The following is a 16,747-nucleotide window of genomic DNA, read 5'->3' as shown; positions in this document are numbered from 1 at the left end:
ACAAAGCTGCGGGATCTGAGGCATGGAATTCTGGGATGGAAGCTTAAATCCAATCCCATTCCAATTCCGAAGATCCAAGGAATTCCTGGAATTGTGGGAAGTGCCACAAAACTGTGGGATCTGCAGCATGGAATGGTCAAATTCCAGGATGGAAGCTTAAATCCCACCCCATTCCAACCCTGATACCGTACACAATCCAGGGAATTCCTGGAATTGTGGGAAGTGCCACAAAACGGTGGGATCTGAGGCATGAAATTCCGGGATGGAAGCTTAAATCCCATCCCATTCCAACTCCAACAACTTCCAATATCCAGGGAATTCCTGGAATTGTTGGAAGTGCCACAAAGCCGTGGGATCTGAGGCATGGAATTCTGGGATGGAAGCTAAAATCCCATCCCATTCCAACTCCAACCATCCAGGGAATTCTTGGAATTGTTGGAAGTGTTGCAATGCCGTGGGATCTGCAGTGTGGAATTCCAGGATGAGAGCTAAAATCCCACCCCATTCCAACCCTGACACCTTACACAATCCAGGGAATTCCTGGAATTGTGGGAAGTGCCACAAAGCCATGGGATCTGAGGCATGGAATTCTGGGATGGAAGCTTAAATCCCACCCCATTCCAACTCTGACACCTTCCAATATCCAGGGAATTCCTGGAATTGTTGGAAATGCCGCAAAGCCGTGGGATCTGAGGCATGGAATTCTGGGATGGGAGCTAAAATCCCACCCCATTCCAACCCTGACACCTTCCACCATCCAGGGAATTCTTGGAATTGTGGGAAGTGTCGCAAAACCGTGGGATCTGCAGGGTGGAATTCCGGGATGGAAGCTTAAATCCCACCCCATTCCAACCCTGACACCTTCCACGATCCAGGGAATTCCTGGAATTGTGGGAAGTGCCACAAAGCTGCGGGATCTGAGGCATGGAATTCTGGGATGGAAGCTTAAATCCCACCCCATTCCAACTCCAACACCTTCCAATATCCAGGGAATTCCTGGAATTGTGGGAAGTGACACAAAGCCATGGGATCTGAGGCATGGAATTCTGGGATGGAAGCTAAAATCCCATCCCATTCCAACTCCAACCATCCAGGGAATTCTTGGAATTGTTGGAAGTGTTGCAACGCCGTGGGATCTGCAGGGTGGAATTCCGGGATGGAAGCTAAAATCCCACCCCATTCCAACCCTGACACCTTACACAATCCAGGGAATTCCTGGAATTGTGGGAAGTGTCACAAAGCCATGGGATCTGAGGCATGGAATTCTGGGATGGAAGCTTAAATCCCACCCCATTCCAACTCCAACAACTTCCAATATCCAGGGAATTCCTGGAATTGTTGGAAGTGCCACAAAGCCGTGGGATCTGAGGCATGGAATTCTGGGATGGAAGCTTAAATCCAATCCCATTCCAACTCTGATGATCCAGGGAATTCCTGGCATTGTGGGAAGTGCCACAAAACTCTGGGATCTGCAGCATGGAATGGTCAAATTCCAGGATGGAAGCTTAAATCCCATCCCATTCCAACCCCGACACCTTCCACGATCCTGGGAAATCCTGGAATTGTGGCAAGTGCCACAAAACCGTGGGATCTGCAGGGTGGAATTCCAGGATGGGAGCTAAAATCCCACCCCATTCCAACTCCAACACCTTCCAATATCCAGGGAATTCCTGGAATTGTTGGAAATGCCACAAAGCTGTGGGATCTGAGGCATGGAATTCTGGGATGGAAGCTTAAATCCCATCCCATTCCAACTCTGATGATCCAGGGAATTCTTGGAATTGTGGAAAGTGCCACAAAACCGTGGGATCTGCAGCATGGAATGGTCAAATTCCAGGATGGAAGCTTAAATCCCACCCCATTCCAACCCTGACACCTTACACCATCCAGGGAATTCCTGGAATTGTTGGAAGTGTCACAAAGCCATGGGATCTGAGGCATGGAATTCTGGGATGAAAACTAAAATCCCATCCCATTCCAACTCCGATGATCCAGGGAATTCTTGGAATTGTGGGAAGTGCCACAAAACCGTGGCATCCGCCGTGTGGAATCATGAAATTCCGGGATGGAAGCTTAAATCCCATTCCAACCCCGACACCTTCCACGATCCCAGGAATACTTTGGACACTTCCAGGGAATTCTCTGGGAATTCCAGCCCAGCCCCCCCCCCCACCTTCCCAGGGAAGAATTCCTTCCCAAAATCCCAAATATCCCTGACGGTTCCAAGGATCCCTGGGTCACAGGAACCCCATGGAATGCTCAGGGCTGGAATGGGTGGGAAAGGACCTGGAAAGAATTCCTGCCTGGAAAAGCTTTTCAATCCCTATTCCTGGCAGGATTTTAAATCCCTGTGGATTTTGGGGGAGGGGGGGGGGGGGGGGGCATGGATCCTGGAATTCTCTGATTCCAGAGGGTTTTCCACCCTAAATAATTCCATCATCCCTCCTGCTTCCCCCAGACCTTTTCCCCCCTCTGGCTCTTCCCAAAAATCCCACCCCAATCACTTTTCCGTGTCCTTAATTCCCAAAATTCCAGGCCGGGATGGCCCCAGAGCCGCTCCAGAGGCCGAGATTTTTCCAGCAGGGATTTTTCCCATCCCTGCCAAACCTCCACCCCCCCGTTCCCAGCAATCAAATCTCATTCCCAGCGTGGATTCCCAGCCGCTTTTATCTTTAACCTTGGACTCCCAGCCTTTGGAAAACACGGCTCCAAAGGTTTCTCATTCCACAGGGAAAAAACATCTTTTTTTTCCTTTTATTTTTCTTTTTTTTTTCTTTTTTTTTCATTTTATTTTTCTTTTTTCCCCTTTTTTTTTCTTTTTTCTTTTTTTCTTTTTTCTTTTTTCTTTTTTCTTTTTTCTTTTTTCTTTTTTCTTTTTTCTTTTTTTTATTTTTTCTTTTTTTTAATTCTTTTTTCCTTTTTTATTTTTCTTTTCTTTCTGCTTTTCCCCTTTTTTAATTTTCTTTTTTTTTTCCCTTTTTCTTCTTTTTTCCTTTTTTTTCCTCTTTTTTTTTTCTTTTATTTTCCTTTTTTTTTTTTTTTTTTTTTCCTGTTGTTCGGCTTTCCTTGGATAATTTTTGGATTTCTCCCGCTTCCTATGGCGGGATTTTTTTTTTTTTTGGGGGGGGGGAGGTAGGGGGCGTGATTTTGGGGGCCGGGGTAGGAACGTGAAAAAAAAAACCGGGAATGTTGGAGCGGGTGAAAAACTGGGAAAGGAGAAAACAGGGAAAGGCTCCGGTGGGCGCTGCCCCCCGGAAAAAATCCCGGGGATTCCTCGGGAGCGCCATTCCCGAAGGAAACGGGAGAGCTGCATGTTGGAATTTCGGGGATCCCGGCAGCCCAAAATTCCCGCCGGGACACACCCGGCGAGGCTGGGGGCGGCTCCGGGCCGGGAGAGGCCGGGCCAGCACCGGGAACCTCCCCCGGAGCTCATCCCATCCCGCTCCGCCCTCCGAGAGCACCGGGAATATCAGGAACACCGGGATGTCGCAGGAAGCCGAGCGGGGCCCCCTGCGCCGCCTGCAACGGAGGAGGGCGCGGTGCAAACGGTGCCAGGGCCGATCCGCCAGGTGAGACCCACCCCCCCACCCCACCCCCGGTACCGGGGACGCGGCCCGCGGCACCCCCGGAACCGGCACCGGCACCGGGAAGGGCCGGGAGACTCCGCGGTGCCACGTGGAGCGGCGCCGGGGTGCGGGGACGGAGCTGGGCCGGGGGTGGGGAACCGGGAGCGGGCACCGGGATTGGGGGAGCGGGCACCGGAGTGGCCCCGGGGTGGGGGACGGAGCTGGACCGGGGGTTGGGAACCGGGACTCGGCACCGGGATTGGGGGAGCGGGCACCGGAGTGGCCCCGGGGTGGGGGGACAGAGCCTGGGCCGGGGGTTGGGAACCGGGACTCGGCACCGGGACTGGGGGAGTGGGCACCGGAGTGGCCCCGGGATGGGGGACGGAGCTGGGCCGGGGGTGGGGAACCGGGAGCGGGCACCGGGATTGGGGGAGCTGGCACCGGAGTGGCCCCGGGGTGGGGGACACAGCTGGGCTGAGGGATCGGAACCGGGACCGGGCACCGGAGTGGCCCCGGGGTGGGGGAACGGGGGTGGGGAACCGGGAGCGGGCACCGGGATTGGGGGAGCGGGCACCGGAGTGGCCCCGGGGTGGGGACCGGGGGTGGGGAACCGGGAGCGGGCACCGGGATTGGGGGAGCGGGCACCGGAGTGGCCCCGGGGTGGGGGGACAGAGCCTGGGCCGGGGGTTGGGAACCGGGAGCGGGCACCGGGACTGGGGGACCGGGCACCGGAGTAGCCCTGGGGTGGGGGGACAGAACTGGGACGGGGGTTGGGAACCGGGACTCGGCACCGGGATTGGGGGAGCGGGCAGCGGAGTGGCCCCAGGTGGGGGATAGGGGGTGGGGAACCGGGCACCGGGATGCGGGACCGGGCACCGGAGTGACCACGGGGTGGGGGACCGGGAGTGGGGGAGCGGGACCGGGCACCGGAGTGGCCCTGGGGTGGGGGACCGGGAGTGGGGGAGCGGGACCGGGCACCGGAGTGGCCCCGGGGTGGGGGGACAGAGCCTGGGCCGGGGGTTGGGAACCGGGAGCGGGCACCGGGATTGGGGAACGGGCACCGGAGTGGCCCCAGGTGGGGGATAGGGGGTGGGGAACCGGGCACCGGGATGCGGGACCGGGCACCGGAGTGGACATGTGATGGGGAACCGGGGGTGGGGGAGCGGGACCGGGCACCAGAGTGGCTCCGGGGTGGGGGAACAGAGCTGGGCCGGGGGATTCGGAACCGGGACCGGACACCGGAGTGGCCCCGGGGTGGGGGGGACAGAGGTGGGCTGGGGGGTTGGGAACCGGGACCCGGCACCGGAATGGCCCCGGGATGGGGGACCAGGGGTGGGCTGGGGGGTTGGGAACCGGGACCGGGCACCGGAGCATCCCCGGGGTTGCGGGTGCCGGGAAAGGAGGGGGTCCCGGCACAGGAGCAGCCCCGGGATTGGAGGTCTGGACACCCGGGGCTGCCCCGGGTTGGGGGGACATCGGTCCGGGCCCGAATTTGGGGAACCGGGGCTGCCGTGGGGACCGGGCACCGGGGAGAACCCCCGGGGTGAGGGTCCAAATCCAGGTCCCGGTCAGAGAGTCCAGCTGCGGTCACCGGGACTGTCCCAGGGGAGAAAAGGGGGGGGATCCGGTCACCGGAGCAGCCCCGGAGGAGGGGACCGGGACCGGGATATGTGGGCCGGAACCGGGCACCGGAGCTGCCCTGGGAGAGGGCGGGGGGAGCTGGATCCGGGCACCGGGGGAGCCCCGAGCTGGGGAGACCGGGGCGGTCCCAGGGCGAGGGTCGAGAACCGGAGCAGCCCCGAATTTAGGGGACCGGGACCGGGACGTGGGCACCCAGAACCGGGCAACGGGGCTACCCCGAGTTTGGGGGACCGAAACCGGGATCTGGGGATCCAGAACCGGGCAACGGGACTACCCCGAGTTTGGGGGACCGGGATCGGGGGACCCAGAACCGAGCACCGGGACTACCCCGAGTCTGGGGGACCGGGATCTGGGGACCCAGAACCGGGCACCGGGGCTGCCCCGAGTTTGGGGGACCGGGACGTGGGGACCCAGAACCGGGCACCGGGGCTGCCCCGAGTCTGGGGGACCGGGATGGGGGGATCCAGAACCGGCCACAGTGGCAGCCCCGAGTTTGGGGGACCCGGACGAGGGGGCCCAGAACTGGGTACGGGACGACCCCGAGTTTGGGGGACCGGGATCTGGGGCACCCAGAACCGGGCACCGGGGCTGTCCCGAGTTTGGGGGACCGGGATCGGGGGACCCAGAACCGGGCACCGGGGCTGTCCCGAGTTTGGGGGACCGGGATCGGGGGACCCAGAACCGGGCACCGGGGCTGTCCCGAGTTTGGGGGACCGGGATCGGGGGACCCAGAACCGGGCACCGGGGCTGCCCCGAGTTTGGGGGACCGAGATCTGGGGACCCAGAACCGGGCACCGGAGCAGCCCCGAGTTTGGGGGACCGGGATGGGGGGATCCAGAACCGGGCACCGGAGCAGCCCCGAGTTTGGGGGACCGGGATGGGGGGACCCAGAACCGGCCACAGTGGCAGCCCCGAGTTTGTGGGACCGGGATGGGGGGATCCAGAACCGGGCACCGGAGCAGCCCCGAGTTTGTGGGACCGGGATCTGGGGACCCAGAACCGGGCACCGGGGCTGTCCCGAGTTTGGGGGACCGGGATCTGGGGACCCAGAACCGGGCACCGGGGCTGCCCCGAGTTTGGGGGACCGGGATCTGGGGACCCAGAACCGGGCACCGGGGCTGCCCCGAGTTTGGGGGACCGGGATCTGGGGACCCAGAACCGGGAACCGGGGCTGCCCCGAGTTTGGGGGACCGGGATGGGGGGACCCAGAACCGGGCACCGGGACTACCCCGAGTCTGGGGGACCGGGATCTGAGGACCCAGAACCGGGCACCGGGGCTGTCCCGAGTTTGGGGGACCGGGATCGGGGGACCCAGAACCGGGCACCGGGGCTGCCCCGAGTTCGGGGGACCGGGATGGGGGGACCCAGAACCGGGCACCGGGGCTGTCCCGAGTTTGGGGGACCGGGATCGGGGGACCCAGAACCGGGCACCGGGACTACCCCGAGTCTGGGGGACCGGGATCTGGGGACCCAGAACCGGGCACCGGAGCAGCCCCGAGTTTGTGGGACCGGGATGGGGGGATCCAGAACCGGCCACAGTGGCAGCCCCGAGTTTGGGGGACCGGGATGGGGGGACCCAGAACCGGGCACCGGAGCAGCCCCGAGTTTGGGGGACCGGGATGGGGGGACCCAGAACCGGCCACAGTGGCAGCCCCGAGTTTGTGGGACCGGGATGGGGGGACCCAGAACCGGCCACAGTGGCAGCCCCGAGTTTGTGGGACCGGGATGGGGGGATCCAGAACCGGGCACCGGAGCCGCCCCGGGCGAGGGTCTCGGTCCAACCCCGGTGCTGGGGGAGTCCCGGCCGCTTTTGCCGCCGTCCCCGCGGTGGCCGGAACCCCCCCGGCAGCGGCCCCGGGGCGGTGTCAGCGGGGCGGGACGGAGCGCGGGCTGAGTCACCGGCAGGAAACCGAGCGGTTGCATCAGAAGCGGAGCCGTTGATCCGGTCGGGGCAGCTGGGAAGGGGGGGGGGGAAAAAAAAAAAAAAAAAAAATCCCATTCTCCCCGAAAAATAAAATCCCTCCCCGCAGCATGGAAAAAGGCAGCGAGCCCTGCTCCAGCAGCTCGGCAGCAGCTCCATCCGGCAGGCCGGGCTTCAAGGAGGAGTTGCTGTGTCCCATCTGCTACGACCCTTTCCGGGAAGCCGTGACGCTGCCGTGCGGGCACAACTTCTGCAAGGGCTGCATCAGCAGGTCGTGGGAGAACCAGCGGCACGCGTGCCCGCTGTGCAAGGAGAGCTCCTCGCTGGAGGAGCTGCGCGTCAACCACACGCTGAAGAACCTGGTGGAGCTGATCCTGAAGGAAGAGGGGCAGCGGCAGAGCCGGGGCGCGGCGCCCTGCGCGCTGCACCAGGAGGAGGCCAAGTTCTTCTGCCTGGAGGACAAGGAGATGGCGTGCTTCGCCTGCCAGAGCTCCCGGCAGCACGAGGGGCACAAGATGAGGCCGGTGCAGGAAGCGGCGGCGGATTTCAGGGTGAGGGATTGGATGGATGATGGATGGATGATGGATGATGGATGGATGGATGGATGGATGGATGGATGATGGATGGATGGATGGATGATGGATGGATGGATTGATGGATCCATGAATGGATGGATCCATGAATGGATGGATGGATGGATGGATGGATGGATGATGGATGGATGGATGATGGATGGATGGATGATGGATGGATGGATGGATGGATGATGGATGGATGATGGATGGATGGATGATGGATGGATGATGGATGGATGATGGATGGATGGATGACGGATGATGGATGGATGATGGATGATGGATGGATGGATGGATGGATGGATGATGGATGGATGATGGATGGATGGATGATGGATGGATGATGGATGGATGGATGGATGATGGATGGATGGATGGATGGATGGATGATGGATGGATGGATGGATGGATGGATGGATGGATGGATGGATGGATGACGGATGATGGATGGATGATGGATGATGGATGGATGGATGGATGGATGGATGAGGGATGGATGGATGGATGGATGGATGAGGGATGATGGATGGATGGATGATGGATGGATGGATGGATGGATGGATGGATGGATGGATGGAGATGGATGGATGGATGGATGGATGGTTGGATGATGGATGATGGATGGATGATGGATGGATGGATGATGGATGGATGGATGGATGGATGGATGGATGGATGATGGATGGATGAGGGATGATGGATGGATGGATGATGGATGGATGGATGGATGGATGGATGGATGGATGGATGGAGATGGATGGATGGATGGATGGATGGTTGGATGATGGATGATGGATGGATGATGGATGGATGGATGATGGATGGATGGATGGATGGATGGATGGATGGATGATGGATGGATGGATGGATGGATGGATGATGGATGGATGGATGGATGGATGGATGATGGATGGATGGATGGATGGATGGATGCATGCATGCATGGATGGATGATGGATAGATGATGGATGATGGATGATGGATGGATGGATGGATGGATGGATGATGGATGGATGGATGGATGACGGATGATGGATGGATGATGGATGATGGATGGATGGATGATGGATGGATGATGGATGGATGATGGATGGATGATGGATGGATGGATGGATGGATGATGGATGGATGGATGGATGGATGGATGGATGGATGGATGACGGATGATGGATGGATGATGGATGATGGATGGATGGATGGATGGATGGATGAGGGATGATGGATGGATGGATGGATGGATGGATGGATGGATGGATGGATGATGGATGGATGGATGGATGACGGATGATGGATGGATGATGGATGATGGATGGATGGATGGATGGATGGATGAGGGATGATGGATGGATGGATGATGGATGGATGGATGGATGGATGGATGGATGGATGATGGATGGATGATGGATGGATGGATGGATGGATGGATGATGGATGGATGATGGATGGATGGATGATGGATGGATGGATGGATGGATGGATGGATGGATGATGGATGGATGGATGGATGATGGATGGATGGATGATGGATGGATGGATGGATGGATGATGGATGGATGGATGGATGGATGGATGGATGGATGATGGATGGATGGATGGATGGATGATGGATGGATGGATGGATGGATGGATGATGGATGGATGATGGATGGATGGATGATGGATGATGGATGGATGGATGATGGATGGATGGATGGATGGATGGATGGATGGATGGATGGCTGATGGATGGATGGCTGATGGATGGATGGATGGATGGATGGATGATGGATGATGGATGGATGATGGATGGATGGATGATGGATGATGGATGGATGATGGATGGATGGATGATGGATGTATGATGGATGGATGATGGATGGATGGATGACGGATGGATGTATGGATGGATCCATGGATCCATGGATGGATGGAGGCGTAGGTCTATAGATGGATCCAAGGATGGATGAATGGATGGCAGGGAGAAGCATCCCTAAAAGCTGGAGGCGTCCCAAATTTGCCAGGATTTGGGATGAGGCAGCCACGCTTCCCTGCGGGAATGTGGCAGCTGCTGGATGCTCTCCTGCCTTTTAATTATCCGGCGCCATCCCGGATAATCACCCTGCGGGAAAGGGGAGTGGGATGATTATTCCCGGTGGTTTGGTGATTCCCTTGATCCCAGCTTGGATCCTGCCGCGCTGGTTATTCCAGGGTTTGGTAGCGGGGTTGGGATTTGGGAGTTGCACAATTCCAGCAGAAAGGAGGGGCGGGCTGTGGTTGCCTGAGGGGGAGGAGGAGGAGGAGATGGGATGCAGCCAGGAGCTGGGAATGCTGCCAGGAGCCAGGAATGCCGCCAGGACACGCTGGAAAACAGCCGGCGCCGCCCTGACTCATCCCGCCGGATTTCAAACGTGGCGGGAAAAGCTTGGCCGGTCTTCCTGGAAATGGGAATGGGAACGGGGCTGCTCACAGCACCAGGACAGACAGATATTTTTTGGGATATCCCTAAAAAGCAGGGAGGAGGATTCCCTATGGAGCAAAGCTCCTCTTCCTCCCGGCTGCCCGAGGGGAAGGGTTGGATGGAGCAAGGATCCGGCTCCGGGAGTGTCTAATCTGGAAAAATCCCTGAAAATCCCGGGAATGGGGGAGTCCTGAGGGTGTCTCCACCCCGCAGGCCAAGCTGGCGAACATGGAGGCTTCCCTGCGGGATAAGGCCAAGGATTTCGTGACCGTGCGGCGATCCTACGAATCCATCTTCCGGCACAACGAGGTGCGTGTTCCCTCCAGGAGTTGGGATTGATCCGAATCCTGATCCCAATCCTGATCCCAATCCTGATCCCAATCCTGATCCCGACCCTGATCCTGATCCCGATCGTGATCCTGGTTGGGAAGGCAGCTGGAGCAAAGCCCTGATCCCATCCCGGGAAAGGAGAGCGGTGGGAAATTTGGGACATGGGGATGGGAATTTGGGAATAGAAGCATGATCCCAATGATCCCAGAGAATCCCTGAGCTCTGGGAAGGGGGAATCCAGGGAATTTGGATGCTCCAGAGGTGAGATTGATTCCAATCCCAATCCCAATCCCAATCCTGCACATGCAGCCAGGGGTGGAGCGCTGATCCCATCACGGGAAAGGAGAGCAGTGGGAAATTTGGGACATGGGGATGGGAATTTGGGAATAGAAACATGATCCCAGTGATCCCAGGGAATCCCTGAGCTCTGGGAAGGGGGAATCCAGGGAATTTGGGTGCTCCAGAGGTGGGATTGATCCCAATCCCAATCCGTTATGTGCAGCCGGGGTGGGAGTGCTGATCCCATCCTGGAAAGGAGAGCAGTGGGGATTTGGGAAGTGGGGATGGGAATTTGGTTATAGAATCATGATCCCAGTGATCCCAGGGAATCCCTGAGCTCTGGGAAGAGGCAATTCAGGGAATTTGGATGCTCCAGAGGTGAGATTGATCCAAATCCCAATCCCAATCCCAATCCTGCACGTGCAACCAGGGGTGGAGCGCTGATCCCATCCCGGAAAAGGAGAGCGGTGGGGATTTGGGAAGTGGGGAAGGGAATTTGGGAATAGAAGCATGATCCCAGTGATCCCAGGGAATCCCTGAGCTGTGGGAAGAGGGTGTCCAGGGAATTTGGGTGCTCCAGAGGTGGGATTGATCCCAATCCCGATCCCAATCCTACACATGCATCTGGGGATGGAACGCTGATCTCATCCCTGAATAGGAGAGCAATGGGAATTTAGGAAGCGGAGAAGGGAATTTGGGAAGGGCAACGTGATCCCAGGGATTCCCAGTGATCCCAGGGAATTCATGAGCTCTGGGAAGTGGGAATCCAGGGAATTTGGGTGCTCCAGAGGTGGGATTGATCCTTATCCTGATCCCAATCCTGCACATGCAGATGGAGCGAAGCCCTGATCCCATCCCTGGAAAGGAGAGCAGTGGGGATTTGGGAAGCATGGATGGGAATTTGGGAATAGAAGCATGATCCCAGGGCATCCCTGAGCTCTGGGAAGGGGGTATCCAGGGAATTTGGGTTCTCCAGAGGTGAGATTGATCCCAATCCCAATCCGTTATGTGCAGCCAGGGCTGGAGCGCTGATCCCATCCCTGGAAATGGAGACCTGTGGAGATTTGGGAAGTGGGGATGGGAATTTGGTTATAGAATCATGATCCCAGTGATCCCAGGGAATCCCTGAGCTCTGGGAAGGGGGAATCCAGGGAATTTGGGTGCTCCAGAGGTGGGATTGATCCCAATCCCAATCCCAATCCTACACATGCAGCCGGGGGTGGAGTACTGATCCCATCCCAGGAAAGGAGAGCAGTGGGGATTTGGGAAGCATGGAAGGGAATTTGGGAATAGAAGCATGATCCCAGTGATCCCAGGGAATCCCTGAGCTCTGGGAAGGAAGAATTCAGGGAATTTGGGTGCTCCTGAGGTGAGATTGATCCCAATTCTGATCCCAATCCTGCACATGCAGCCGGGGGTGGAGCACTGATCCCATCCTGGAAAGGAGAGCGGTGGGGATTTGGGAAGTGGGGATGGGAATTTGGTTATATAATCATGATCCCAGTGATCCCAGGGAATCCCTGAGCTCTGGGAAGGGGGAATCCAGGGAATTTGGGTGCTTAGAAGTGGGATTGATCCCAATCCCAATCCAGTATGTGCAGCCAGGGTTGGAGCACTGATCCCATCCTGGAAAGGAGAGCAGTGGGGATTTGGGAAGCATGGATGGGAATTTGGGAATAGAAGCATGATCCCAGGGAATCCCTGAGCTCTGGGAAGGGGGTATCCAGGGAATTTGGGTTCTCCAGAGGTGAGATTGATCCCAATCCCAATCCCAATCCTACACATGCAGCCAGGGGTGGAGCGCTGATCCCATCCTGGAAAGGAGAGCGGTGGGGATTTGGGAAGTGGGGATGGGAATTTGGTTATAGAATCATGATCCCAGTGATCCCAGGGAATCCCTGAGCTGTGGGAAAGGGGAATTCAGGGAATTTGGGTGCTCCAGAGGTGGGATTGATCCCAATCCCAATCCGGTATGTGCAGCTGGGGGTGGAGCACTGATCCCATCCTGGAAAGGAGATCAGTAGGGATTTGGGAAGCAGGGATGGGAATTTGGTTATAGAATCATGATCCCAGTGATCCCAGGGAATCCCTGAGCTCTGGGAAGGGGAAATCCAGGGAATTTGGGTGCTCCAGAGGTGGGATTGATCCCAATCCCAATCCCAATCCTACACATGCAGCCGTGGGTGGAGCGCTGATTCCATCCCGGAAAAGGAGAGCGGTGGGAATTTGGGAAGCGGGGAAGGGAATTTGGGAAGGGCAGCGTGATCCTAGTGATCCCAGGGAATCCCAGAGCTCTGGGAACAGGGAATCCAAGGAATTCAGGTGCTTAGAGGTGGGACTGATCCTGATCCCAATCCTGCACATGCAGCTGGCGTGAAGCCCTGATCCCATCCCTGAAAAGGAGAGCGGTGGGAATTTGGGAAGCGGGGAAGGGAATTTGGGGAGGGCAGCGCGGTCCCATTGAATCCCTGAGCGCTGGAGCTGCCTGGACGGGGACCCCGGGGAATTCGGGTGCTGCCGACATTCCCGCCTGGAGCGAGGCGCCGACATTCCCAGGCGGAGTCGGAGCGGCTGGAGCGGCAGGTGAAGTGGGAATTCGAGAAGCTGCACAAGTTCCTGTGGGACGAGGAGCAGGCGGTGCTGGCGCAGCTCCGGGAGGAGACGGGGCGGAAGCAGGATCTGATCCAGGGAAAGATGGAGCAGCTGGCGGAGGCCAGCCAGGCCCTGCTCAACGAGGCCGCGCAGCTCCAGGCCGATCTCAAGCAGGACGACTACACATTCCTGATGGTAATTCCCCACATTCCTGACGGGTAATTCCCGCCGGGATCCAGCTCCCGGCCCGGATCCCGCCTCCCCTGCGTGATCCGTCGGCTGCCGGAATTCCGGTGGCAGGCGGGATCTCATTCCCGGTGTCTCTCTCTTTTCTTTTCCAGACCCACAAGAACCGCAAGCGGAGGTAGGTCCCGGTCCCGTCGTATCCATGGGAATTTGGGAATGGCTTCCCGGTGGCTGGATGGGGTCTCCTGTGGTCCCTGCTCCAAGAAAATTCCAGTGTCCCCTCCAAGTCCAGGAGGTGCCGGATGTCCCCTGGGTGCTCCGGGCAGGATGGCGGGGACACAAAGCGGAATTTCAGGGTTTGTGGGAAGCGTCAAATCCCAGATTTCGTGGGAATCGAGGGAGAACAAGCTTGGGAGATGCCGGGAGCGTCATCCCAATCCCTTCTCCACGGTCGATCCCTGCCCTAGGATCGCCTGCACGGCCGAGGAACCGGAAGCCGTTCCCTCGGGAATGCTCCTGGACGTGGCCAAGTACCTGGGATCGCTCCAGTACAACGTGTGGAAGAAGATGCTGGACACCATCACCGCCGGTGAGGAGCCGGGAACGTCCGGAGCGCGGTTTTCCAAGGGGGTGGAAAGATGGGAAGGGTGGAGATGGATTCTTCCCTAAAAACGGCGGTTGTGGGGTCTGGAAAGATGGGAAATGTGGAGCTGGGATTGGGGATGTCAAGGGATGTCAAGGGAAGGGCTTTGGCACCAAAAGGGGAACTTGGGAATGTGCGATTCCTAGGGGTGATGTGGGTTAGGGACAAATCCATGGATAGGGATGGATGGATGGATGGATGGATGGATGGATGGATGGATGATGGATGGATGGACGGATGGACGGATGATGGATGGATGGATGGATGGATGATGGATGGATGGATGGATGGATGGATGGATGGATGGATGGATGGATGATGGATGGATGGATGATGGATGGATGGATGGATGAAGGATGGATGGATGGATGGATGATGGATGGATGATGGATGGATCCATGGATCCATGGATCCATGGATGGATGATGGATGATGGATGGATGATGGATGATGGATGGATGATGGATGGATGGATGGATGATGGATGGATGGATGGATGATGGATGGATGGATGGATGGATGGATGATGGATGGATGGATGGGTGATGGATGGATGGATGGATGGATGGATGATGGATGGATGGATGGATGATGATGGATGGATGGATGATGGATGGATGATGGATGGATGGATGGATGGATGGATGGATGGATGGATGGATGGATGATGGATGATGGATGGATGGATGATGGATGGATGATGGATGGATGGATGATGGATGGATGGATGATGGATGGATGATGGATGGATGGATGATGGATGGATGGATGATGGATGGATGATGGATGGATGGATGGATGGATGGATCCATGAAAGGATCCATGGTGGGTTGAATCCATGAATGGAGGGACAGATGGATCCATGGATGGAGGGACAGATGGATCCATGAATGGAGGGACAGATGGATCCATGGATGGAGGGACGGATGGATCGAGGGATGGATCCATGGAAGAATCCATGAATGGATGGATAGATCCATGGAAGGATCCAAGGATGGATGGATGGATGCATCCATGGATGGATCCATGAATGAATCCATGGATGAATGGAGGGATGGATCCATGGAGGGCTCCATGGAGGGACGGACAGATCCCTACCGGGCTGCCAACTTCCCATAAAACATTCCCCTTCCCGGCCAGTCCCGTTCAGCCTGGATCCCAACTCGGCCGCCGGCTGGCTCTCCGTGTCCGAGGACCTCTCCAGCGTCTCCAGCTGCAGCTACAAAGCCTCCGTGGAAAACCCGGAGCGCTTCACCTCCGCCCCCTGCATCCTGGGATCCCGCGGCTTCTCCGAAGGCTTCCACACCTGGGAGGTGGACCTGGGCGGGCTGACCAACTGGAGGGTGGGCGTGTCCCGGCCCCACAAAGGCTCCCACTGGAGTTTCCACCACGATTCCCGCTCCGGCTTCTGGTACATCTACCACCTCCACGGGAAAGACGAGTGCCGGGCGTCCAACGCCGTGCGCTCGGAGGCGGCGCTGGGAAACATCCGGCGGGTCCGGGTGGAGCTGGACTGCACCGAGGGGGAGTTGTCCTTCTACGACGCCGACCTCCAGAGCCACATCTACACATTCCACGAGAAGTTCGGCGGGGTCGTCTTCCCCTATTTCTACGTGGGGAATTCCCAGGGGGCCGCCGACACCAAGACGCTCCGGATTTGCCCGCTCCGCGTCCGTGTCCTTGAGGACGTCCCGACCTAGGCGTCTCCTGCCTCCTGGTGGGGTTCTCCGGGTGCTCCTCCAGCTTTCCTGGTGGGGCTCTCCCAGGTGCTTTTCCAGCTTTTCCAGGAAAAAAAAAAAAAAAAGAAGCAAAATCAGCAGGGATAAAAAGGAACGTTTGTTTGTAATGTCTCAGGTTTTTATCGTTAATAAACATCAATAAATATTAGAAATATTATTGGTGTGTCTCCCCATGTTGAGGTTCTGTTCCCAAATCCCGAATTTTCCTGCCCCTCTCCGTCGAGGATGCAAACTGGGAATGCTTTGGGAAGAAGGGATTTCCCTGACAAACCAGGAATGAAACCATTTAGGGGCTTTTCCCGCAGTTTTCAGGGATCCAGGAATCCCTGCTGGGAACGGCGATCCTTATCCCGGCTCTTGGAATGGGAAAATCCCACGGGATTTGTCTGGACGAGGGGTGCCTCCACACGGAAAACCATCAGTGGGAACACCCCTGGGAGGATCCCACCTCCTCCACCCTTTTCCTCACAGCTTTATCCCTCCGAGGGGTTTTTTTCCCTGGAATTCCCAGCTCTGGGAATGCGGTGAAATGCGTCGTCGGTGTTGGGAAAGGGAGGAAGTTCGGGATTAACCCAGAGTTAATCCTGTCCAAACGTTTTTTTTCCCGAATCCAGATGAGTCCTTGGGATTTTGGGTGATTCCGTGGGGAAAGGGAAGGGGCCTGGGTGGCCATTCCTGCCTTTTTCCTGCCCGGATTCCGACGGGAGCGGGTGGTTTCCATGGTTTCCCACCATTTGCTCGGGAATCTCCTCGGGAACAAGAGCCGGAGGAGGGAAAACAAAAGGGAGAGGCTGGAGCTGGGGGCGACGCCGGGATCCTCCCACGGCGTATCCCTGGA

At 57.6% G+C, this 16,747-nt stretch overlaps 1 protein-coding gene across 1 annotated transcript; it reads left to right on the top strand.

Moving 5' to 3' along the window:
• The first annotated feature begins 3,247 nt into the window (after positions 1-3,247).
• TRIM35 (tripartite motif containing 35) lies at positions 3,248-16,066 on the top strand. Its single transcript, XM_053969211.1, has 7 exons — positions 3,248-3,569; positions 7,238-7,679; positions 10,354-10,449; positions 13,306-13,536; positions 13,683-13,705; positions 13,995-14,116; positions 15,311-16,066. Exons 1-7 carry the CDS (start codon positions 3,484-3,486, stop codon positions 15,868-15,870), a joined length of 1,560 nt encoding a protein of 519 aa, XP_053825186.1. The 5' UTR covers positions 3,248-3,483; the 3' UTR covers positions 15,871-16,066.
• The last annotated feature ends 681 nt before the right edge of the window (positions 16,067-16,747 follow it).

The sequence above is a fragment of the Vidua macroura genome, unplaced genomic scaffold, assembly GCF_024509145.1.
Source record: "Vidua macroura isolate BioBank_ID:100142 unplaced genomic scaffold, ASM2450914v1 whyUn_scaffold_135, whole genome shotgun sequence".
NCBI classification, from domain to species: Eukaryota; Metazoa; Chordata; class Aves; order Passeriformes; family Viduidae; genus Vidua; species Vidua macroura.
The sequence above is the reverse complement of the archived record's forward strand: the minus strand, read 5'-3'. Positions and strand labels throughout refer to the sequence as shown.